The sequence below is a fragment of the Phocoena phocoena genome, chromosome 9 (genome assembly GCF_963924675.1).
Source record: "Phocoena phocoena chromosome 9, mPhoPho1.1, whole genome shotgun sequence".
Taxonomy (NCBI): domain Eukaryota; kingdom Metazoa; phylum Chordata; class Mammalia; order Artiodactyla; family Phocoenidae; genus Phocoena; species Phocoena phocoena.
This window is the reverse complement of record NC_089227.1, coordinates 55164602-55189781: the sequence shown is the minus strand read 5'-3', so window position 1 is coordinate 55189781 and position 25180 is coordinate 55164602. Positions and strand designations below refer to the sequence as shown.

The 25180-nt window shown below is 43.0% G+C and overlaps 1 protein-coding gene across 2 annotated transcripts in view; it reads left to right on the top strand.

Annotated features, from left to right (window-relative positions):
• The window catches only part of OSBPL3 (oxysterol binding protein like 3), a 204199-nt gene extending 179304 nt beyond the window's left edge, over positions 1 to 24895 (top strand). The window contains exons 18-24 of one of the 2 annotated variants that reach the window (XM_065884454.1): positions 7925 to 7988; positions 10886 to 10964; positions 12765 to 12909; positions 15775 to 15919; positions 19400 to 19526; positions 21225 to 21347; positions 24556 to 24895. In XM_065884454.1, coding sequence (XP_065740526.1) covers positions 7925 to 7988; positions 10886 to 10964; positions 12765 to 12909; positions 15775 to 15919; positions 19400 to 19526; positions 21225 to 21347; positions 24556 to 24652 — 780 coding nt within the window. In that variant the 3' untranslated portion in view covers positions 24653 to 24895. The remainder of the gene's footprint in view (positions 1 to 7924; positions 7989 to 10885; positions 10965 to 12764; positions 12910 to 15774; positions 15920 to 19399; positions 19527 to 21224; positions 21348 to 24555) is intronic. The other variant, XM_065884455.1, reaches the window with a different exon arrangement.
• Positions 24896 to 25180: the final 285 nt, after the last annotated feature.

Genomic DNA, 25180 nt, shown 5'->3' with positions numbered 1-25180 from the left:
ATTTAGAGGCAACTTTTAAAATGCTTTTTAATACACAGTGTTAAGAACACTTAGAGGAGTGTTGAAATAAGATGTGCTATATCTACTGTACTGATTCAGGTGGTTTGAAGGTGGCATAATGTCACTGGTGAGTCTCTGACACAAAGCAAGCCATGAGGCACCCAGGAGTCCTCACAGCTGGCTTCACCATGGGGATACCACTAGTCCTGATCATGAGGGAGCCACTTCATCTGTCTTGAATTTAGCCTGATGGCCTAGACAGTTGATTCTTTAAATATACCTGAGAATGGATGAGCCTCTCAGGGACAGAATCACACTAGCTAAGGGTATAAGAGACATATGTAAACCAGAATGCTACTATATGCCTTTAGCATGAAAAATAGACCTGCCATGGGGACCAGATGGCTTTGGTCAGCCTGACCAGTGATGCTTTCCCCATAGACTACTTAGGAAGACAGAATTGTAGTCATCAGGTAAGTGTACAGTGAGAAGGAGAGGTGGCTATTTAATTCAATGTGGCAGGCTGTCCACTGCTGCAGAAGTGAAAAGGGTTTTTGACCAGGGCCCTCCTTTCCCAGCCAGCAGGAGAAACATCAGTTCAGCCTCCCCCATTCCCTCTCTCGCCCCTGTTGGTTATGCTGACCTGGCGACCCGTTGTGCATGAAGGCTTTCTAATTTACCACATCTAAAGAGAGTGCCAGAGCATTTTTTCTGTTTCATGCTGGTACCTGCCAGTCTGGCTCCTTCTGCTTCTGACCCAGGAGATGTTCTGTTACGGAGACAGCGTGACTCTACCCTTGTCTATTAGGTGTAGGTGATGGACTTCCGCTTTCAGAGTTTGGGGCTTCTTTGCTTTCTTGTATCTCTCTACAATAAGTAGAGCTTGCTGAATGACTAATAATAAACTGAACAGGACCCCGAATTAGGATTTTGGGGTTGAATTTTATTCTGAGGAGGACATTGATGGAAATCGTATCTCCAAGTGAAAGGACCTGGAAAGAAACAAAGCTAACTCAGCTTTTCTACTGAGTTTTCTAGACAGCAGAGTCAGGTGATTTGGAAAGTGATGTCTACCCCTTTCCTCCAAGCCCTTAGGTTTTGTGGCTTGTGGTTTTGGTGGGTATGGGGATGTTTGGAGTCGTCGGTGATTAAGGAAGTTGAAGTGAGTACTACTGCGCAGAGTTCAGCTATGTGGAAGCTTGCCCCCTTTACCGTGTATCTCATGTAGAAGACCCAAAAATGCAGGAGCAAAATGACTCGTGCAGTCAGAAACGAGAGAAAGCATTTGCTGTTCAAGTTTTCCTCCTATCAGTTAACTAGTATTATGCTTGCAGGGTGCTTTATGCTTTTCAAACTTGTGCGGGACCTTATTTGATCTCCATAATACCCCTGTGTGGCAAGTGGGGTGAGGATCAGTTACAGGTGAGGAAACCGACGCCTGGGCCCATCGGCACCTTCCAGTGGCCCTCGGCTGCACCCCCTGTTTCTATTCCAGCATCCTCTCTCCCTCACCTTTTTTTTGGTGTCTCTTGTGTGGGTTTAGTGCTCAGAGCTGCCGGAGTCATCAGCTGCCGATGTGAAAACAGCCTTTTGTACACTGTTCAGACTCTGGGGTTTTGCCTCTCATTGTCACATAAACCTTTCATCCTCCAAACTCACATAGGGCTTTGTTCTCAACTCCCATTGTGGGCTGGGCAGTGGCCTTTGTGAACAAGGAATATTCAGGAATCAATCATAAACATTCCCGTCATATGTGCTAACCTCTGACTGTTCCACCATGTCAGGGGAGGAGTTTCCTTTCTTTCCAAGGTAATCCAGAAGGAAAGGACTTCCCTTTGCCTTGTCAGGGACCGAGGATCCTGCCGGCAGGATCCTCGGTTCTCGGGCAGCCTGGGTGGAGCTTCATCAGGGACTGGATGGGTCAGAAAACTCATTTCAGTTTGCTTTGCTTCTCTGTTTTGTACCTTTGGGAACAAAAGTACAGAAGTTGGTGTCTATGAAGGATAAGCAGTTAAGCTATTGCCTAAAAGTGGCTTTTCCTGATTACCTGGAACTTGAGTTGTCAGGTCACTGCTCAAGCCATCTTCACCATTTACCCACCCAGCCACTACTGTTGAGTTTCTGGCAACAGAGCTGAGCAGAGTTATTGAGTTACTAAAATGTAGGAGATTCAGTTGAAGTCTTTTATCTTTTGCTTCATGGGTTCAGCCCTTCTTCCTTTTCTGTTACTCATCAGAACTCTGAACATTCTTGGCTGGATTTAAAAATACCCTACTTATCACTCCCCCACCCCCAGCCCGTTGCACATCCACATCACCCGTCTGAGTAGTTCTTTCATCTAGTAGTAGGCAGGGTTATTTACTTCTGATTAAAGTGGCAGCTTGTTTAAAGACATTATCAGGAGAAATTCAAGTTGTTCAAATAAAATAAGCAATAAGTCAACTGTAAGGTGACTAAACCAGTGCTTCTGCATTTCTAGGTCAAGTCATTACGTAATGTAGTTTTTGGTTTTTGGTTTTTTTTTTTTTAAAGAAACCATGTATTTATCAAATAAGTGCTTAACTCTGAACTTAGGGGAACAGAAAATAATTGGCAACTGTATTTTCCCCAAAATCAGGCCAGTATCCTTGGCATCTTCCTTAATATCTTTCTCTTATAATCCACGTCCTATTCATCAGCAAATCCTAGGATCTTCCTTCCAAAACCAGCCATTTTCACTGCCACCCCACTGGTGCTGGCCACCAAGCCCAAGCCATCGGCATCAATGACTGGGCTTGTTGCGATAGACTCATCAACTGGTCTCTTGTTTCCATAGCCAATTCTGCACTCAGCAGCCAGAGTGATTGCTCTCACGATTTCCCCAGTCACTTGGAATCAAATCCCAAGTCCTGGCTATGGCCCACAAAGCCCTGCAATATGCCACCCCCAGATATCATGCCTCCTTCCACTTTGACTCATTTAGCTTTAGCCATGCTGGGCTTTGTTTTTTTTTTTTTTTTTTTTTTGCCGTACGCGGGCCTCTCACTGCTGTGGCCTCTCCCGTTGAGGAACAGAGGCTCCAGACGCACAGGCTCAGCGGCCATGGCTCACGGGCCCAGCCGCTCCGCGGCATGTGGGATCCTCCCGGACCGGGGCACGAACCCGTGTCCCCTGCATCGGCAGGCGGACTCTCAACCACTGCGCCACCAGGGAAGCCCCATGCTGGCCTTTTTGCTTCTCCTAAAACATATCGGGCATTTGTCAGCCCTGGGTAGTAGCTGTGTCCTCTGATCTGGACATACTTCCCCCAGCTATCCGTGTGGTTAACTGCCTTATTTCTCTTAGCCTCAGAGGTTTCTATCACAGAGTCCTGCCCCAACTACCCTGTCTTATATGATACTTCCACTGACCATCTGCCATCCTCCATCCTCATCCTTGCTTTATTCTCCTTTACTACTGACAGATTATGTGCTTATTTGTTTAATAGTCTGTCTCACCTACTTCTGCACTAAAATGTAAACTCCAGGAGGGTAAAGATTTTTGTTTCTTTTGTTTCTCGTTGTATCCACAGTGACTAAGACAGTGCCTGACACATCACAGGCAATCAGCAAATGTTTGATGAATGCCTTGGTCCCCTCCGTGGGTGATTTTTGACCTGCCACTTGTTCTCTTTTCCACGAGCAGCGCTTCATGGTTAGAGACGCGTCCAGAACTAGGAGGACTCTATAGTTATGCCTCTGGAGAGCTGCAGAATTGATGTATTTAAGGGTTTATTTTTCTAAATCAGAAGAAGAAAAACCTACAAAATACACACAAATTGAATGCACTCTTGACCCATATTCTCCTCTCCTTACCACCCACCTCATATAAAGTGCATTCTCAAAGCATCAATCACAAATGATTAGGTCAGGGTGAAGAAAGACCTCAGATACACAAATAAATTACAAGAATTCTTAACTACCATGGGAACTCATTGACTATGGGATTGTAGAAAAAAAGATACATATAAATATTTGCACAATAAAAACCATGTAAACTAATTTCCTGAATGTTTGAGAATCCTTACCAGTCAGAAATTGCTCTTATTTGATTGGAATGGAGAGGAAGTGATGGAGAGAGATACTAAAAAACTAGTCTAAAGTGGCTTTAGCTAGCAGACTAACAGACAGCGTCTACTGCGGGGCTGAATCAGTTCAGACTCAAAATCTAGTGCCTTTCTATGCCTGGGCTACAATGTAATGAGAAGAGAAACTCAACCAAATCCCGTACGAGCAAACACAGGTTCGATTGTGCACATTATTCTCTATTCCAGTAGATTTTAGAGAGATTACCGTCAACGAAGATTAAATGATTAACTGTGAATTACCCCCTTTCCATGGGTATTAAAATTAATCAAAGACTTAACAGAATCTTCTCCAGTTGGCTGGCATCCACTGCCGCCTCTGAAGCTAGGATTCAAAGAAAACAGATGTTAGAATGATAGCATTTTGAAGCCAGAGGGATTCTCAGACCTCATTTTACAAAGAAATAAATGAGAGAGAGGTTGGAAAGGTCAGACTCAGAAGATTCCTTCTCCAAGTATCCATGAGATGGGACCTTAATGGTGTGCCGAGGCTCTGGGGAGGGACCAGAGCCCAACTTTGAGAGCAGTCATTGAGGAGCAGCTGAGGCATCGCAGGAAACAGCATTGGATTTGAAGTCTGAGGACCTGGGTTTAAAACACTACCCTCATCACTGATTAACTGTGTAACACTGGGCAGGCTCTTCACTGGAAAGAACCCGTTTCCTAATTTATAAAATAAGGGTAATGAAGACGCAAGGTGACCGTGAGAGCTAAGTGGAAATACCACTCATGACAAAAAGTTAAAATTTAATCTCTGCTTACTCCATACCAGCATATGATCCTGGCACTTTCCATGTGTTATCTTTTTGGGTTTGCAAAGTCAGTGGTACTAGCCCTCTTTTGCAGATGAGGTAGTTGGGGCCCAGAGGGTTTTAAAACACACTCAAGGTCATACAGCCAGTAGAGGATATTGCACCGTTAGGTTCTAGATCTGTGGGACTTCAGAAGCTCTCCCTCACTCTCTGAAACTCATGCAGCACGTGGCAGAGGCTTCAGAAGTGTTTCATGAATAAATAACCTGTTGTGAGGAAATATATCAAAGAAAAATAAGGCATCAATTTAATTTCCCTGGAAAGCTTTGTAAACTTCTGAAAAGCCATGTGCACCAAATAAATCACTCCCAAAGGCCTTTTTAAGCCGGAAAGAAAGAAGCCAAATCACTGATATTTCAATGTTGAGATTAATGCATCCAGAAAACAGCCCTTGGACCCCATCTAAAGGCACTTTGCTAAGCATTGATTCATTAATCTGACAGAATCATTTTAAAAGGTCAAATTAGGGCTTCCCTGGTGGCGTAGTGGTTGAGAGTCTGCCTGCTGATGCAGGGACACGGGTTCGTGCCCCGGTCCGGGAAGATGGCTGCTGGGCCTACACGTCCGGAGCCTGTGCTCCACAGCGGGAGAGGCCACAGCAGTGAGAGGCCCGCGTACCGCAAAAAAAAAAAAAAAAAAAAAGGTCAAACTAGCATTTTATGGGACATATGTATACTTTATGGTATGATAGGCTTTCTTTTATAATTCATATGGACAGTATATTTATCCTTGTATTATGGGATTTTAAATTATTACAGAAGAGTTTATAGTTTTTATATATTGTATTTTGCTTTGATGTTTATATTTAGCCAGACTTATAAAATGCCAAATTCTTGATAAAGGCTGTGATCTTTACATTTTTTACTATATCATTTCTGGGAATGAATATGATCTACTTTATAATAATCTACTTTAAAATATGCCTACATTATGGGACAGGGGAACATTCCATAGCTCCTCTCCCCTCCACTCGGGGGTGGATAGGGCAGGTAGAGCGAAGAAGTGAGGGGTTGGTGTTGTCTTGCCCTAGTTTAGTTTTATATGATCCTGAGGTTTAAAAGTTAACTCCGCTGTTTTTGTTGAGAGCTAGTGGGAAAAGGGAAAACAGGGGTGTAGCTGTTTGTGATATAAAGTATCTTCAGGGGGTTGGACTGAAAAAGAAGAAGATGAAGGAACGCAGAGAGTTGCATTTTAGGAGTGAGGTCTCTAAGTCAGTGTTTGAGCTGAAAAGCACATAGGCACGGGGAGGGGGCTCACATTCTCAAGAGGCCTCTGAGAATTAAGACCATCAAGGGACGGTAAATGTGCACCTCCCACCTCATATTGGATCTGGGATTTATGCTCATCAAGACCTGAAAGATGCCTGCCCTGTTGACATCTTTGTCTCTACTTTTCTCCGAGCCAGGCTGGTACCATTGCACTCCCATCAGTTGAACGTGTGTGTGGTGTGACTCACGATTATCCTGTCCCTGCCGTTCTCCACCTGGAGGAGGGCCACAGAAGTGGTTCTTAAACTGTGTTCCGTGTTCACTGCAGTCCAGGGTCCAGAGCAAGGCGAGTGGTTGTGGATTGGTCATCCCCACTTCCTGCCACACCTGTTCACCTCAAGCCTGGCTCTGAGTATATTGAGTTCTTGATAAGATATGTTTGAAAACAGGGTGTGGCTGCTTAAGGATTTTTTTTTTTTTTTGAAACTTTTTTGAAAACCATCTGTAAACCAAAAATGCTGGGGTTTACCTCTACTTCTTCCCTATCAGTGTGTTTGGGAAACATTACTTAGTCTTTCTAGTTTCAGTCTCCTCATGTGTAATATGATGGCTTTGGCCCAAATGCCCTAAATGTAAGAGACCTTTGCTAAGAACCAGCTAAGTCAGAGAAATTTCTGTAAACGCCGCTAGCAGCATTACTCTGGTTTTACTAATACCGAATTATGATAACAGCGCATATACTGCTCTCGTGCCTTGCATGTTACTGAGATAATGAGGAAATTAACTGAGGAGTCATTTTCTCTTTAGCTTCTTCATTGGTGAATAAAACAGAAGTAATGACCTCAGTGATAAAAGGCAGGGAAATGAGCTACAGTCTCTGTTACAAGGGACTCTCTTTTCTAGAATGTAATTGCATATTTACTCAAGATATTTTTATGAACAAAGAATGAACAAAAATTTTTTCTTAGCAGTTGACTAACATTTCTTCCATAATTGTTTAGCTCTTTTTTTTTATAAAAACATTCTTTTTTAAAAAAAACTATCTTGGATTCATCTTCTCGTCAGTGATTTAATAAAAAGTGGCTGGACTATGTGATGCAGTTTTCAAAAGAGTAGAATCTGCTGAGGCAAAGAGCATTTGTGTGTTGCTTAGGAATATTTACGTAACATTTAAAAGGTTCTACTATTTGACATCTTAATTAAAACGTTTGTGGGTACTTTCAGAATAGCATTGATTTTGACCTTGGCAGCTAATGTCAGATTAGATGATTTATAAGCGGGCAGCGCTTGCATCTCTGCTTTTGTTTTCATGTCTTTCAAAACACGTCTCTAGGGCTTCCCTGGTGGCGCAGTGGTTGGGAGTCCGCCTGCCGATGCAGGGGACACGGGTTTGTGCCCCGGTCCGGGAGGATCCCACGTGCCGCAGAGCGGCTGGGCCTGCGCGTCCGGAGCCTGTGCTCCGCGGCGGGAGAGGCCACAACAGTGAGAGGCCCGCGTACCGCAAAATTTAAAAAAAAAAAAAAAAAAAAAAAAACACGTCTCTACCCTCATCACTCACCACTTGGCTGCTGTTTCCCCAGGCTTCTGGAGGCTTCCATTCACAGGCTTTTTCCTGACATATTTGAGCAAGACAGAGCTGACTATGTCTGGAGCACCCTCTTCAGGACAGACTTATTGAAGGGAAACTAAACAAGTTTCCGTTCAGTTCGACGCTGCAATCGTATTACATCTCAGTGCAAGGGAGAAAGAATGGATTTCATGAGCACAAAAGTTAATTGTTTTTTTGCCTTTGTTTCCATCAGGTCAGCCACCATCCACCTATTTCTGCATGTCACGCTGAGTCTGGAAATTTTGTTTTCTGGCAAGGTAATGTGCTCATATATTTGACTTCTGTCATTTTGTGTAATGGTATAATTTATTTTATTCAGGAACTACTGTAAATGCTTGTTAAGGTCAAAAGTGGGCCCTGGACTTGGGCCTCATTGGAAGCAACTGTACCACTTGATGTTCTTGCCTCTCACCTCTGAACAATAACTGCCGTTTGTCGACTTCAAAATTCAAGATTCTGGAGGATAACTTAGTTGTTCTCTCCTTTCAAAATCCTCAGTCTTTGTCTGGGCCACCACCATTGTTTATTGCTATAATTTTTCCTTTAGCGCATTCCATGGCCATTTGAAATGCCTCATGTATTTCAAGACATTAAATATTTACGGTTATTTATCAGATTCTAGACAGCAGAGGGTTCTTTTGCTTTTGAAGCTTTAAATTTTATTTCTGAAATTTTACATTGCTGACTTTTTTTTTCAGTTTGGGGTTGTTCCTGTATTCAGTTTATTATATTTTGAATTTGGGAAGGGATGGCTTGCTCTGAAGAATAAATAAGGCTGCAAATATTTCCTAAATGGATTAATTTTGTTAAATTATTTATTCCAAAGTCAGAAGGTGCTATAGAAAGAAAATTTGAGCATCTCTGCTAACTGGTTAACACCTGATTTGCCACACTGCCTTTTTGTTAATGCATCTATAAAATTTAAAAGATGAGAAAGAGTATTTTGTGAAAAAATTTCCTTCCCCCATTCCAGTTCGTAGCCATCCACTTTCTCTCTCTGGACGCAATATTACAACAGTTTAGGTTACAAGTGCCATGGTTTCCTTTCTGAGTCTTTGCTACTAAAGTTTAAAATTGAAGCTTGACTGGAGACTTCTCTTTCACCGAAACCCTCTGGAAATAATTCCCATAAGATCTCTAACCTCCTAATTGCTGTGTCATTGACCTTGTTAGCACTTTATTATTATTTTTTTAAGTTAGGTATTAGGTAATGGGAGGGGTCTTCTTCAAGTACTTCCTGTGTGCTCCTTACATCAATCAGAGTTTTCTCCTCCACTCCCTTTGCTTCTTCTTCATCAGCTTCTTCCTGGGCAATCCCGTGTCTCCATAAGCCCACAACTGTCAAATCTTGCTTTTTTGTTATCCACTTTGACATTTTCCTGCCTTTTCATTAGGTTGTTTAGATCACTTACATTTATTGTGATTATCAACATAGTTGGATTTAAATTTGGCCTCTTGTTATTTGTTTTCTGTTTGTCGCATCTGTTCTTTGTTCCCCTTCTCTTTTAACGTTCTTTTGGATTATTTTCTGTGATTCCATTGTATATCCTTTGTTGCCTTATTAGCTGTACTTCTTTGTTCCATTTTTTAGTTGTTACTTTAGGATTCATATTATATATCTTTAACATATCACAGTCTCCTTTCAAGTGATATTATGCACTTAACATATAGCAAAGGCAGCTTACAAAAGTGTACTTCTATTTCCCCTTCCCCAACGTTTGCTATTGTGGACAAACATTTTACTTACATATGTTATAAACCCTGTCATACATTGTTACTAATTTGCTTTAAACAACCAATTATCTTTTGGGGGGTAACAGCTTATTGAGATATAATTTATAAGCTATACAACTCACCTAATTAAAAGGTACAAGTCAGTGGTTTTTCATGTATTCACAGAGCTGTACAATCATCACTACAATCAATTTTAGAACATTTTCATCACTCCAAAAAGAAACCTCTTTTCCCACCTTTTAGTGGCTCCCCCCCACCCCACCGCCTTCCAATTTCTGTCAAGCTCTTCCATCCTTAGGCAACCACTGATCTTCTTTCTGTCCCTATAGATTTGCCTAGTCCGGACATGTCATATAAATAGAATCATGTAATATGTGCCCAGGAGCTTCCTGGTCCCAGCCCACCTCTCTCCTGGACCACAGCCATGACCCCGTACTGTCCTCCCTGCATTCACCTTTGCTCCCCTATGGTCTGTGTATTGTTACCCAGCAGCCAGAGGGATCGTCTGCCTCTGCCCTTCTTTTTCTATTCCCTGTCTCTCTGATGGCACTATCATTCATGCAAGTTGGAAGAATCTGAGATCATCCACAAATTCTCCCTGTCTTTCACAATCAGCGTCTAATTTGTCACCCAGTTTTATCTCTGCTTCTTTAATGGTTCCAGGATCATTCCCTTCTACTCCATCCCTACCACCCCTGTCCTGGTTCACTTCATCCTCATTTATCCCTTGAGCATACAGGTCACTTGCTTCTCATCTCTCCTGCTCCTGTTCCATTCTCCATAGTGCTGCCAATTATCTTGGCAAAGTCTGTATCTCATCACATCAATTCTCTGTCTAAACAAAACCTTATTTCCCCCAGTGCACCCAAATCAGACTTCTTAGCCAAGCTTGTAGAGCCCGCTGTTTTTTGCACTCAAGCTGTTTTTCTACTCTTCTCTCTAAACAGTCTGAGACCCAGAGGACAGAACCACACCCTGTTCTCTCGTGTCTTCTCATGTCTTCTGCCTTAAACTGCTTTTTCTCTGCCTAGTGAACTGTTTATTCTTCAATCCCAGTTTAAGCGGCCCCTTTAGACAAGTCTCTTCTGATGCCTTCCCCAAGCATGTTGGGCTTTCCTTCTCTGGTTCCATTTCACCTTACAACATACCCAGTTATGGCCTGTGCCTCTCTGGGGGGCCTTACTCGTTTTCACTTCTGTATGCCTTTCCCACTGTGAGTTCTTCCAAGGGAGGGACTTTATAATTTTAGTTTCTCTGATTCTGTTCCAGGTACTCAGTTGCTACTTATATTGAATAATAATGAATTTTGTTATGAAGAGATTGTCCTATATTGTGGTTGATCATTTATCCAGCCTAAGAACGCTTTGATCTACCTAGCTCTCCTGCTAAATATGTAACATTTGGTATTATTTCATTTCAGACATGAGATGGAAGAACAAATTCTGGGGCAAATCCATGGAAATTGTTCCCATTGGCACAACCCATGTGACTCTGCCAGCGTAAGTTCTCCTTCTGTGGTTAGGAACTTTCTAGAATTTAGGGCCAAGGTTTAGGAACAGGATTCCCATGGTCTCCCGTGGTGCTGAGTGTGTTTTTTTCTGTTAATGTGTTTAACAGTAGCTTCAAATGTTCTTCATTTTGACAGTCTCACATTTTTGTTCTCTCTAATGGAAATGCTTCCTGGACACCAAAGTTCCCAAGTAGGGGCTTTAAAAAATACATTTCTACTTTCTAACACAATTAAGAATAATATTTCTTTAGCACTGTTGTCCTGCCTCACTGTCCAAAAAATTTTTAAAGAAAGCTCTGGCCTTGATCTTCAGGGATTATTGATACTTATTCATAAAGCAAAATGGTAATCATTATGGCCTCTGGAACCGGGCTACTGCGACTCATGTGCTCACACCACTACTTACTAGTTGCAAACCCTTGGGCAGGTTACTTAACCTTTCTGATCACCAGTTCTCTCATCTGTGAAACAGGGATAATGAGCCATCTACTTCATAAGACTGTTGCGAAGGTTAAGCAGATACGGAAAGCACTTAAAATAGTAATTGGCGGGCTTCCCTGGTGGCGCAGTGGTTGGGAGTCCGCCTGCCGATGCAGGGGACACGGGTTCGTGCCCCGGTCTGGGAGGATCCCGCATGCCGCGGAACGGCTGGGCCCGTGAGCCATGGCCGCTGAGCCTGCGCGTCCGGAGCCTGTGCTCCGCAACGGGAGAGGCCACAACAGTGAGAGGCCCGCGTACCGCAAAAAAAAAAAAAAAATAGTAATTGGCGCATATTATGTGTCATTTAAGTGTTTGGTCTTGTTACCATTATCCTCGTAATTATTATTTAACTCCATAAGTCATATCTGAATACCTTCTCATTGTAAAAGATTTAAGATGTATGTATCTTAAGGGTAATATGTAAAATATATATGTGTGTGTGTGTGTGTGTGTGTGTGTGTGTGTGTGTATGTATACAGACACACCTCAGAGATATTGCGGGTTTGGTTCTAGACCACTGCAACAAAGCAAATATTACAATGTAGTGAGCCACATGAATTTTTTGGTTTCCCATTGCATATGAAAGTTATGTTTTATATACTTCATAGACATGAAGGGAGCAGATGCTGTTGGAAAAATGCTGCCAATAGACTTGCTCTACACAGGGTTGCCACAGACCTTCAACTTGTAAAAAACGCAATAAAGTGAGATCTGCCTGTATACATATGTGCCTAAATATACACATCTACACGTGTACATACATAAGTATATATGTGCATGTGTGTGCCTGTATGTACACATTCGTGTGTGTGCACATATGTGTACATACATAAGTATATATGTGCATGCCTGTATGTACACATTCGTGTGTGTGCACATATGTGTATATACATAAGTATATATGTGCATGTGTGTGCCTGTATGTACACATTCGTGTGTGTGCACATATATGTATGTGTGTAGAGAGCACACTGTGGAAAACCCCTCTACCCTCCCCTTGCCACTCTCCTTTCATAGTCTGGTGACTTTCGACACGTCTCCTCTGGCAAAGGACAGAGTGGGTTGTTCCAGGAGACCTCCAGCTTCTAGTGGAGCCTCTGGCAGCCTCCAGGGTCTGACCTTCACCCACCTCTCAGCCTCCTGAGAGGGTGAAAGCTCTTAGACTGCCCAGCACGGCTCAATCGGTGTTGGTTCCATTAATGAAGGAATGAGTAATTCATTACAGGACTTGTTTTTTAAGTAGCAGTGCTTGTTTTCATTTGCTGATGGCTGCTCTGGTAGCTGTTACTTTCACTTTTTCTTCCTTTAGTTTTGGAGATCATTTTGAGTGGAACAAAGTGACCTCTTGCATCCATAACATCTTAAGTGGGCAGAGGTGGATCGAGCACTATGGAGAGATTGTTATCAAGAACGTGAATGATGATTCCTGCCACTGCAAAGTGAACTTTATAAAGGTAACCTGGGTGGCCTGTGAGCTCTGGCGCTGGACAGGCCTCGGCAGAGCAGGGCCTCAGGGCACAGGGTGTCTTGGGAAGTTTTTCACCTTCACTTTCGTGCCAGTAGACAAGCAATGCCAGGTGCTCCCTGGTCCCAGCCCCACCTCTCTCACCTGGACCAGGGCCATGGCCCCTCCTGGGCTCCTTCCTTCCACCTTTACTCCCCTATGGTCTGTCTTCAGTGTGGCAGCCAGAGGGACCCTGTTGAAACATGTCATCATGTTACAGTACGGATGAGCCTTGAACACATTATGCTAAGTGAAATAAGCCAGACACAAAAGGACAGATAATGATTCCATTTATGTAAGGTACCTGGAGCAGCCACGTCCATAAAGACAAAGTAGAATGGTGGCTGCCAAGGGCTGGGGACTGGTGGGAATGGGGAGTCATTACTTAATGGATACCGAGTTTCAGTTTGGGAAGATGAAAAGTTCTGGAGATATATAAGGCAATGGTCACACGACATTGTGAATGTACTTAAAGCCACTCCATTATACGCTTAGAAATGGTTAAAACAGTAAATATTATGTTATATATGTTTTACCACAATTAAAAAAAATGCAAGTCATGCCATATTTGACCAAAATCCTCTGACAGTTTCCATCTTTCTCAGAGCAAAAGCCTGCAGAGTCTGCACTCCTCAGAGTCTGCACTCCTCACCCCCACCACCCCTCACTCACACACACACACACACACACACCCCACCCTCATTCCTCTCCAACCTCAACTCCTGCCACCCCTCGTTCCCTTTCTTGCTCACCATCCTGGAGCTGCACTGTCCTTCTTTTTCTCTCTCCATTTCCTTCTGCTCGGACCCCTCTCCCCAGATCCTTCCATCCACCTTGTTAGTCACCCTCTATCGTACCTCATTTTCTTCAAAGTGTTCATCACCATCTGCAGTTAGCTTGCTCGCTGTTGCTTTACTTGCTTATTTTCTGTTCCCCACACCCTCCTTGCCATTCCTGACTCCAGAAAAGCAGAAGCCTGGTCTGTCTTGCACAGGGCTGTGGCCAATGACTGGCAGTGGTGCCCGGCACACAGCAGAGGCTCATGAACATTCACAGATTCTCCTGGGGCAGAGAGCCTGGAATAGTCTGCTTACCTTTCCAGCTTTCCAAATTCCTTGATTTGAGCCCTCTCCCCAACTTCTCTTCCTCCTGAAATTCCCTCTTGTCCTTAAAATTCTCATGTATACAAAATGGCCTTAAAGTGCTACCCTCCTCAAGGAATATTTGCATTTAATTAAGATCAAAATCATAAGCCAAGAGATTAGGTTCTAACTGTGGAGTTTCACACGGTACCTCTCTGCACCACCTGTAGCAGGTGGGGGACATTATGGAGAGGTGGATGGGGGTCTTTATTATATCCTATAAGTCAAACTGGGTTGTAGATAGACATAAAGCTGGTAGTGATTTGGCGTAAGATACAAATGACCCTGCCGTGAAAGCTTCATCTAAGCTCTCTACAAAAAGAAGCAAAGACCACCTGGAGCAGGGACATAAATAACTGGGAGATAGATAGAGAGAGAGAGAGAGAGATAGATATCCAGGTGAGAGCTGCCTTGTTCTCAGAATTTTCCCCAAGGAAGTGTGCTCCACTCCCATTTCTACCAACCACTTGGTACTCGTCCACTGAGGACCAGGGAACACATTTTCATAGTGATGAGAGACGAACAGAATTAGAACACTAGACGTGCCTCTGGTGTTGAAAGAGAATCTGAAAGCAGAGGCAGCCGTTGCCTGTGGAACGTGACTGCCTCCCTCTGTGGCTTCCCATCATTGGACTTGTTGGCAAATATCTCTAAAGAGGAAATCTGACTCCTGCTTTAGAATAAACTGAAGAGCCTGGACAGTGTTTGTTTCCCTGTCCCCCATCTTTACATGACTAGAGAACTCACTGTTACCTTTCTGATTCAGCTCTGGGGTACTGCTGTACTCTGCCCTTCCTCCCATTTTTGCCACAGACTTGGTTGGAATGGGGAAGCCAGTCTACCAGATATGGCCTGGAAATGTCACTCAACTTTATTGGTTTCCAAATGTGGATTCTGTTTTGGCTGAAAATAGTAGTAGGATTTTTTGATTTATGGAGTAATGCCTTCTGGTCTTTTGCAGAGATTTTTAGGGCAGCCACGTAATTGGGAGAAGTTTAAAAATCAACACTAGGGAGTTAGAGCTCCCTCTGCTGGCTGCAATGTGGTACTGTATATGTAAAACACACAAGGCTGAGCCAAGATGAGCTGGTCTCAGACCAGGACAAATTCATAGTGGGAATACAGGTTGTATAAGGTTCCTATAAGTTAGGTGAACAGATCTGGTTTGGGGGAGGTGGGGGGAACTAATAGGAGGAACTGAAAATTGATTGGTTTACAAACTTGGTTAAAAAAATTCGTTGGTTTACAAAGGATTGTCTAGTTCCTTCAGAGAAAAAATTACATGAGTTACATTTCTTTTAAACTGCAGTAGTCAGAGCCACAGTGACAGCCAGGAAATAGCTGTTCCGGAGGGGGTGCTAAGGGCCAGCCCCTGCTTGGTGGATGTGTGAGAACTGAGCCTTTCCTTTCTACTGTGCATGTAGTGAAAGTCGAAAAAAATTGTGTCTTACACAAATGTTGGTGGTTGAGTTAGAAACTGTAAATTAAGAGCTAGCTTTTTACTTTTCAGTAAATAATTAAAAGTATGATTAAAAAGAAAAACAGAACCAGCAAACCGTATGTAGCATAGAGTCATTCTTATGGTACTTTTTCTCTCCTCTTTTGTTTTCTCTTAATATCTGTAATAAATTGACCCCAAAACACTAAACAGATGACTCTCATTTGACTCCTAGGCAAAATACTGGAGCACTAATGCCCATGAAATTGAAGGTACAGTATTTGACAAGAGTGGAAAAGCAGTGCATCGGCTATTTGGGAAATGGCATGAGAGCATCTACTGCGGTGGTTCTTCCTCATCCACTTGTATCTGGAGAGCGAGTTAGTATCTGGTTAATCAGCCCCAAGCAAAAGGAGGCGGGATGTGGCCAGAGGAACCTCACGTGGGTGGGCGTCAGTGTCCATTCGGTGTATCTAGCCTCTACCTGCTTTGAACTATGTTGGAGCTACTGGCTCATCTTTCATTCACCTAGTTATATCTCTGACTCATCCTCAAGCTTAACAATACCTCTGTTGAGTTGATAGGTCCTGGGTTCTTAATCCCAGAACAAAGCCATTGCTAATCCGTGGTCACTGTGTCTTCCAGTCAACACACATCATTCCTTCGCCTGTACTGGGCACTATGAAGGAATATCAATGAGGTACAAGAAGTCATTCTAGAGTAAAGATAAAGGGAAAATTCTTACTGGAAAAGTAGAATGACCTACAAGAGTTAGGGGTCCCTAGACTCTCCCAATACCATAAGCCACTCCAGTCTCTCCTGTAATTCTAGAAGGATGCTAAGTGCTTGAAGCAGCTGAGGGGAAAAGGGGGAAGGAAGTCAAACCTTCATAATGGCTTAAAGCATTAGGATATGTGCTATGCACTTAACAACAAATGGCAGGGGGTGGCCCCAGGGTTGTTACACAGGCAGGTTACCTGTGTCAAGAACACAGGTCATTGAGGACCCATCTGCCACTTCCAATATGGCGGTGATGTTTCTTCCCATGGATGCAAAATGGTTGCCTCGATTCAATATCATATCCCCCCTGTGACAGCTCACTAAGCAGGGGAGAAGGGAGGACAGAAGAGCTTTCTTCAGTTGTAACTGTCTTTTCTCAGGAATGAAATATTTCCTAGGATCCTGCAGCAAATGTGTCTTCATATCTCATCAACCTGAAGTGGGTCCAAACCCATCCCGTAACCGATCCTAGGCAACTGGGTCAGCAGGAGAGATTCAAATGAGTTTAGATTCATCCCCTAGGGAGTGTACAGTGACACCCAAACAGATGAGTTTGCCATTAGTAAGTAAGAAAGGGAGATGACTGTGGAGTGGGCAAGCAACAATGTCTCTTTCAACGGGTAGCAGTCACATCTTCCACCGTCGCAGAGGTTGCCACGAAGCTAGAATGACTTGGCACCATGGCCACCTTCCTAGCTTCAGAGGTTCAGAGGCACGCATGGCATTTTATGAATGAGACACTTGCTCTCCTTTGCTTAAAGAATGTATCACAGATGAGAGCTACCATTGGCTCTGGGTGTTAAAGTAGTACCTTGACAACAGTGTGTAAGCTGTTATTCTAGTTGCTGTTGTTGTTATTCATTGACTTTATGTCTCTGCCTTGGCTATGAGCATCCCTGGCCTGTCTGCAAGAAAAACCACTGTCTCCACTCTGGTGATTGGGAGACTGGGATGGATTTTTGAAGGCATAGTAGGAAGTTTGCTATTATTTTTATGCTTAGGATCCACAGAGAATTAGAATTAGACAAAGTGGACTTCTGAAGCTTCAGAAAATGGGTCTTCAGGAAAGTTCGTGGAAAGCATTTGTATATGTGGACAGCTAGAGCTAAGGCTACGAGTGGATTGGATTAGTCTACATTTGATTTATCCAATACGTAAATTTGGGTATTTTTAGCTTGACTTTTAGTTGTATTCATCCCCTAGGGAGTGTACAGTGATGCTAAGTGTTTGAAGCAGCTGGGGGGAAAAGGGGGAAGGAAGTCAAACCTTCATAATGACTTAAAGCATTAGGATACGTGCTATGCACCTAACAATTAAATTAAAGTTAACAATTAATTAAAGTTAGGGCAATACGCCTGCATTAATCTGCTTGGGCTGCTGTAGCAAACACCACAGACTGGGTGGCTTAAACAGCGGAAATTCATTTGCTCACAGTTCTGGAGGCTGGGTGCTGGCAAATTCGGATTCTGGTGGGAGTCTTCTTCGTGGCTTGGCTGCCAGATCAGGGCCCACCCTTCTGACCCCATTTAACCTTCGCATCTCCAAAGACAGCACTCTGGGGGTGGGGCTTTAACATATGAATTTTGAGAGAACATAAACATCCAGTCCATAACAGTCCGCCCCTGGCCTCCCAAAATCATGTCCTTCTTACGTGCAAAATGTGTGTATTCCACCCCGGCAGCCCCAGAAGTCTTGACTCATTCCTGCATCAACTCTAAAGTCCAAAGTCTCATCCAAATATCTAAATCAGGTACGGGTGAGATTTGAGATATGATTCATCCTCTCCAGCTGTGAGCCTATGAAACCAAAATGTGCTTCCAAAACACAGTGGTGGGATGGGCATAGGATAGACGTTCCCATTCCAAAGGGAGAAAGAGGAAAGAAGAAAGGGATGACAGGTCCTAAGTGAGTCCAAGACCTAGCACGGCAAATGCTGTTGATCTAAAAACTGGAGATCATCCTCATTGGCTCGATGCCCCACCCTCTGGGCCCACTGGGACTTTGCCTGGCTCCCAAGCCCCCCAAGGCTCTGGGTGGTGGCAGCCGGGCATGTTGAAGCTGCACAGCGGCCCTGCCATTTGAGAGGTAGTGGCAGCCTTGCCCCCTGAATCTGTGTAGTCTGGGCCTGTGGTGGGAGTGGCAGCCCAATGATCTCTGAATCACCTTCAGAGTCATTCCTCCCTTTTCTTGAAGGCAATGCATGTTTGCAGCTGCATAGCTCTCTGGTTCCATCTGTAAAATAACAGTAGTCCAGCAGCCTTGCTTCATTCAGTCCCCTTTGGTTCCAGCTGGCAGTGTTTCTGCCATTATAATCCCATCTCTATTCCTGGCTTCTGCTGAGGTGGTTTAAAATTAAAATATGTAAGATTTGGAGGGGCCAAGCATTGGTAAAAAGAAGAGCAGGACTGGAAGTAAAGAATAAAATTTATTGGGCTTCCCTGGTGGCGCAGCGGTTGGGAGTCCGCCTGCCGACGCGGGGGGCGTGGGTTCGTGCCCCGTTCTGGGAGGATCCCGCGTGCCGCGGAGCGGCTGGGCCCGTGAGCCGTGGCCACTGGGCCTGTGCGTCCGGAGCCTGTGCTCTGCGGCGGTGAGAGGCCCGCGTACTGCAAAAGAAAAAAAAAAAAAATTTATTGACCTCTTGGTATGGGTCCAACACTATTCTAGGTACTAGACAGAGTTTCAGGAGAATTTGACATCTCTTAAATGAAAAACGATTCTCTAGGGTGAAAGTCTTGTTAGTCAGGAAAAGTGGACCTAGAGTTCTTTTTAACATGTTTATTTTAGTAACAAATTATTTTTATAACTTAAATTCTATAGAAACCTCTTGGTATTTAATAAATTTGCTATAGGACCACACAAAGAAGGCCTTATGCTTGTAGGTAGCAGGAAGCTTATAGAGAAGAAAATTTATAGAGAAAAATTCCACACCTCTCTGTGAGCCAGAATATTTTAATAGAAATGGAAGAGTTTAGAGCCGAGAGAGAAAAATTGTAGCTGGTCTGAGATGAAAAAGGTGAAGGAATTAAGATGTGATGTGAATGCAATGCAAGTCAGTGATGACTGATTTCTTTTTCTTTCAGATCCCATGCCAAAAGGCTATGAGCAATATTATGGCTTCACACAGTTTGCACTGGAATTAAACGAAATGGATCCATTGTTAAAGTCTTTATTACCACCTACTGACACTCGATTCAGGCCAGACCAAAGGTAAGGATTTTTTTCAGATCTTTATCTCCAGAGCTGTGAAACTCTTTGTGAAAAGTCTTGGTAACATCTCCCAGGCCACCAAAGGAGCCTAAGAGAGAGAGATTCTGTCATCAAGAGCAGAGGTCTAGGGAGACTTTAAGCCATCTTGTGGAAGGAACAGAGCCCAGCTTAGATCTGTGTGTGGCATGACCTTTATTCACCAGTAGAACCCCATTTCTATTGGGAAAAAAAAAAAGTCTTTTTTTAAAGAGTTTCACTGCATACAGCAATAAGAACAACTTACTCTGTATTTGAAAGAGTAAAAGCATCCAGCTCCCCACCCCTCGAATTTAACTTATTCTGGTGCACTGAAATCTAACTTCTGATCCTAGGTTTGCTGCTCACAAGCTGTGTCGCATACACTAAGTCTTTTAACCTTTCTCAGCCTCAGTTTCCAACTCTGTAAAACAGAAAGAAGAATCTCTCTCCCAAGGCCTTTCTAATTAAGACTCAAAACCAAGAAGGCAAAAAATAAAACAAAATTGATAAAATTTGACTTTATTTTTAAAAAACCCAGCACGCTTCTTCATGGTAAAGTAAATAAAATGTATACCCAGAGTCAAAAGATTAACGACTGAGAAATCTATACTTGTAGCTCACTTCATGAATTGGTTCTAGAAATCAAGATCAATCCATTAAAAAAAAATAGACATAGGAAAATGAACAGTTCACAAAATAGGAAATGCAGGTAGCCCTTAAACATATGAAAAGATACTCAGTCTTACTCAAAAAAACCCACAAAATTTTAAAACCACACGGTCATACCATTTCTTTACCTATCAGATGGCAAAGACTCTAAAGTTTGATGCACTTTGAGGCCACGGGGAAGAGGCACTTCAGTAACGTTGCTGGTGGAAATGTAAATTGCTGTAATCCCCATAAAGGGCAGTTTGGTAATAGATATATTACAAACTCACCCTTTAAGCCAGCAATTCCACTTCTAGAACTGTCTCCTGAGAGATATACTAACACATGTGCAAAATGACAGATATATACAGTCCTTCACTGCAGCATTAATTTAAAAAATTAATGTAAAAAATTGGGAACATCCCAAATGTCTATCAATAGGGAACTGTTTAAAATAAATGCAGGTGTATCCACACAATTGAATATTATATATCTATTAAAAGTGAAAAGATCTGTGTACTACCAAGAATCAGCTCCAAGGTATATGGTTAAGTAAAAAGTAAAACAAAACAAGATACCAAATTATGGACAGTATGTGTCGCCTGCTTCCGTTTATGTTCTTAAAAGGGAGGGAGGGGTAAAAATATATATTAATGTGTGTTTATATACGAATCAGGAAGCTCTAGAAGGATGCACAAGAAACCGGTAACGGTGGATTACCTGCGGTGGGGGGCGTGAATGTGGGTGGGATGGGGAGGAAACAGGTAGAACTGGAGACAGGAATGAGAGAGGGAGATGTTACCCCAAATTCCTTTTCATAGATATAATTTTTTGAACCATGTCTGTATCACCAATTCAGAACACAATACTGTCCCTCATTACCTCCAAATAATGTTTTAAGGGTTGAGGAGGGGGCTTATGTATAGGAGAGTATTCTGAATATCCAGTCTTGTACACATGCAGTTCTAATATTAATGATTGTTGCATTTCCTTGGTGTTCCTATTCCTTTATCTTTTTCCTCAATGCCTCAGGTTTCTAGAAGAAGGGAGCTTAGAAGAGGCCGAAATACAAAAGCAGAGGATTGAACAGCTGCAGAGAGAAAGGCGGCGGGTCTTGGAAGAAAATAAGGTGGAGCACCAGCCACGGTTTTTCAGGTATGTGTGCAGCTGGGGTCGTGTGGGTCATTGTTGGCAGGCACTGGCGACGCCTGATGCTTCTGGTGTGAAGAGAACAGACTGGGGTGTCCCCTCCCCACGAGAGAGTGTTCTCAGCCCTTTTCCTGCTTCAGAGTGGTGACATCCCTCCTCTGTGAAGGCCCGACTTTGTGGGGACACTGCCCCCAGGCTGCCCCGCGCAGCCCTCCTTTTTTTGCATTCCTTGGTCTCTCCCGGGGCTCTCCCAGGACTTTGCAGTAAGTGTTTATGGGAGAAGCAACGAGACCAACAAAACCCAGCTCCCAGTACCAGGCCAGCTTATTCAAGCCATGTCTAAGGTTGGTCCCCCAAATGGATAGATTCTACACAGTGATGGAGATAATTAGCTATCACCCCATTCTTCACCAAACTAGAACTTCCAAGTAATCTAATTCTTGAATTGCAGAAGCTCCAATATACTGGGGCTTGGATTTGGAACATTTAGTATTATTTTAAAAATAGCTTGCTAGGAGGGTCTCGTTAAGAACAGACTGAAAGATTTAGAAGGGGCGTCAGAGATCATCCGCCCTTCACCCCTTCTTTTATTTTAACTGCAAAGAAACGAAGGCCCAGGGGACATAGGTGATCTGTGGAGAGATCCAGTGGAATGTCCCAGGCAGGGGCCTGGCTCTCTTGACTACAGGCCAGGGCTTGATATGATTTTAGGGGGTTTTAGTTTGTTCATTTTTTTTTTAAAATCAGCAATGGAACAATCGCATGTAGAAAAGCAGCCAGCTCCTGCCCTACCTATTCCCCCCAGTCTTCTTTTCAGGATTTTGTTGTTGTTTGCAGGGATTTTTTGGTTGTTATTATTTTTTAATGGGCAACAGAAACACATTTAGGAGGATTTAGCGACTAATCTATCAGCTGCATCAATAAAATTTTATATTTCCAAAACAGCAAAATAGCAACAAGTTATGTTTTATCCCCAAAGTATTATGTCCTTTCCCCTAAAGTTGATGTGGATTTCGATCATTTCACAAACTCAGAATATGAGCGATTGAAGATCAGTAGGCCAGAGTTTTATCCCAGAATATTCATAACTTCATTTAAACATTTAAAAAATAAGACACCTTAAATTTTTTTTTTTTTAATAAAGGCAAGGGATAGGTAAATGAATAGACTAACAGACTGACCAGTTGATTTTGGTAATACCTGTTAAAGAGGTTCATTACAGTATTTTTAGGATCATTAAAAATTGTGGATAACCAAACTGTCTCAGGAGCTAGATAAGGAGATTTATCAACTTGATCTGATGTAAAAACCTCAGAAATGACTTCACACAGTCTGTGGAGCTCTGTGGGAAATGAACTAACATGTAAATGCAAAATATAAAATGTTATCTGGGCTGTCACTGCAACCGTGTAAGAATTATGTCTGGAATGGGCAAGGACTGAACACAGCTGCAGTTCTTTTTCCTCTTGATTGTCTGTAAAATTATCAGAGTATTAGATGTGGCAAGTAAAACTGTGAGAAAAGGTGAGAATTGTTCAGCAGTAGCAGTCCGGGAACTGTTCCAATTAGACGCTGGCAGAGATGACAGAGGAGCATGGGGACTTGGACGTTTCCGTTGACACTCACTGAGGAGCCACGAAAACATCACTGGAAATTTCAAGTGGAAACTACAGCTCTGGCAGCGATAGTCGTCTTTGTTTCATAGTAAAGTATCTGATATGCAGATTGATTTATTTTTAAACACATCCCTTTATTGGAATAGAAAAACAATTGTGATAAAAATCTATGATCCTGAGAATGTGGAAAAATAGGCACTCCTCACTTTTGTTTCTAAAGCATATGACAATATCAGTCAACATTACAAGTGCACAGAAGTTCAGTTTATAGGAATTTTTAATATAACTAATCTCTTGCACATACAAAATAACATATGTTTTGTTTATAATAGCTAGAGGTTGAAAACAACATCCTCAGTGCCCACCAGTAGGGTACTGGTTAAATTGTGGTCCATCCCCACAATGGACTATCACGCACCTGTTTAAAAAGAAAGAAAGGAAGCCCTTTTTGCCAAAGTCACCAAACTTTTCCTGCAAAGGGCAAATGGTGAATATTGTTAGCTTTGCAGGCCATGAGCCCTCAGTCGTAATGACTCAACGCTGCTGTGCAATGTGAAAGCAGCCATAGACAATACTTAAATGAATGGGCATGATGTGTTCCAGTAAAACGGTATTACAGAGATAGGCCGAAGGCTGGATTTGGCCCTTGGGCTGTAGTTTGCTGACCTTATTGTGACAATGGAAAAGGATCTCTAATATATATGTTATATATATATAAACTCAAGGCTTCCCTGGTGGCGCAGTGGTTGAGAGTCCGCCTGCTGATGCAGGGGACACAGGTTCGTGCCCCGGTCCGGGAAGATCCCACATGTCGCAGAGCTGCTGGGCCCGTGAGCCATGGCCGCTGAGCCTGCGCATCCGGAGCCTGTGCTCCACAACGGGAGAGGCCACAGCAGTGAGAGGCCCGCATACCGCAAAAAACACCAAAAAAACAAAAAAACTCAAGGGGTGGAAGACCATCCAGGGCTACCATTGAATGAAAAATAGGAGAGGAGTGCAGTGTGAGTGTGCATGCGTGCCCGCTCACACACGTGGAATTTCTCTGAGTGAAGCTGCTGAAGATCATTGTCTCTGCGGAGAACTGGGAGGCTGGGAGTAGGAAGAAAACGTTCAGCTCTCCACTCTTTGGTACCTTTTGAATTTGGATCTACGTAATATATTATCTATGCATAGAATAGTGAACCAAGGCTGTTCACTCCAGGCTGTGATTCCAATTCCTTCCAATTCCTTTCCTTTTTACTGTTAATTGATCACTTGATTTGAACAACGTGATTGATTTGTAACTTTTACGTGGCCATACGCCAGGTGGTAGCTGTCATCCCAGCCCTGTTTTCTGTACGACAGACTCTACCCTCACCCACTTCTCTCAGAAGCACCCATTTCTCACAGCCTTAAGTTGGAGAAGTCAAAGTCAGAAGCAGCAAAACGGTTTCCAGGCTTCCTGCTCCCTCGCTGGTCCAGTACTGGACCACAGGGACAGGGGTGCAGGTGCCAGTGATAAGCTGGAGAGGGCGGGCGGGGGAGGAACGGGGTGAAAAGGAGACAGAGACTATGACAGTCTTGTCACGAGCCTTCAGCAAATTCTTTCACTTTCACAGGAAATCCAGCGATGACTCTTGGGTGAGCAGTGGCACCTATTTGGAACTTAGGAAAGATCTTGGTTTTTCCAAACTGGACCATCCTGTCTTGTGGTAAAAGAGGAAAGAGCGATACATCTTTGTGCTTCTCCCGTGTTTGCTTTCTGAAGCCACAAACCTGTGTCTACAACATTACCTAGAACAATCACTTGTGCTTCTTAGCTTGGTGTTGTGTTTAAGTATATATTTTCTTCAGTAGGTTTCTTTACAATTTCAAATGTTATCACAACTGTTTATATGAATGTAGAACACCTTGATATTTCTTTTTATATATAAACTATTTAATAAGAATGAAAGGTTGAATGTTAACATGTGGGTTAAAAAAGAAGCTTTAACACTAACTTTCCAAAGGTTAGGAAAATTCTATTTAAATTTATGCCTTATAAAATTATGTTGGAAAAAAAAATCCATCTTTCCCAGGTGCATTAAGAAATAAGAATACGAAGGGTTACTCACCTGTGTGCAAGATGTCCAGGTTTAATTTGGTAGCTCAGATATCTTTTTGCCTCAGACAACTTTTGAATTGCTCACACAGAACAATTCTGCTGGTACTGGAGTCTGAAGAATATTTGCAGTTGCGTTTTAG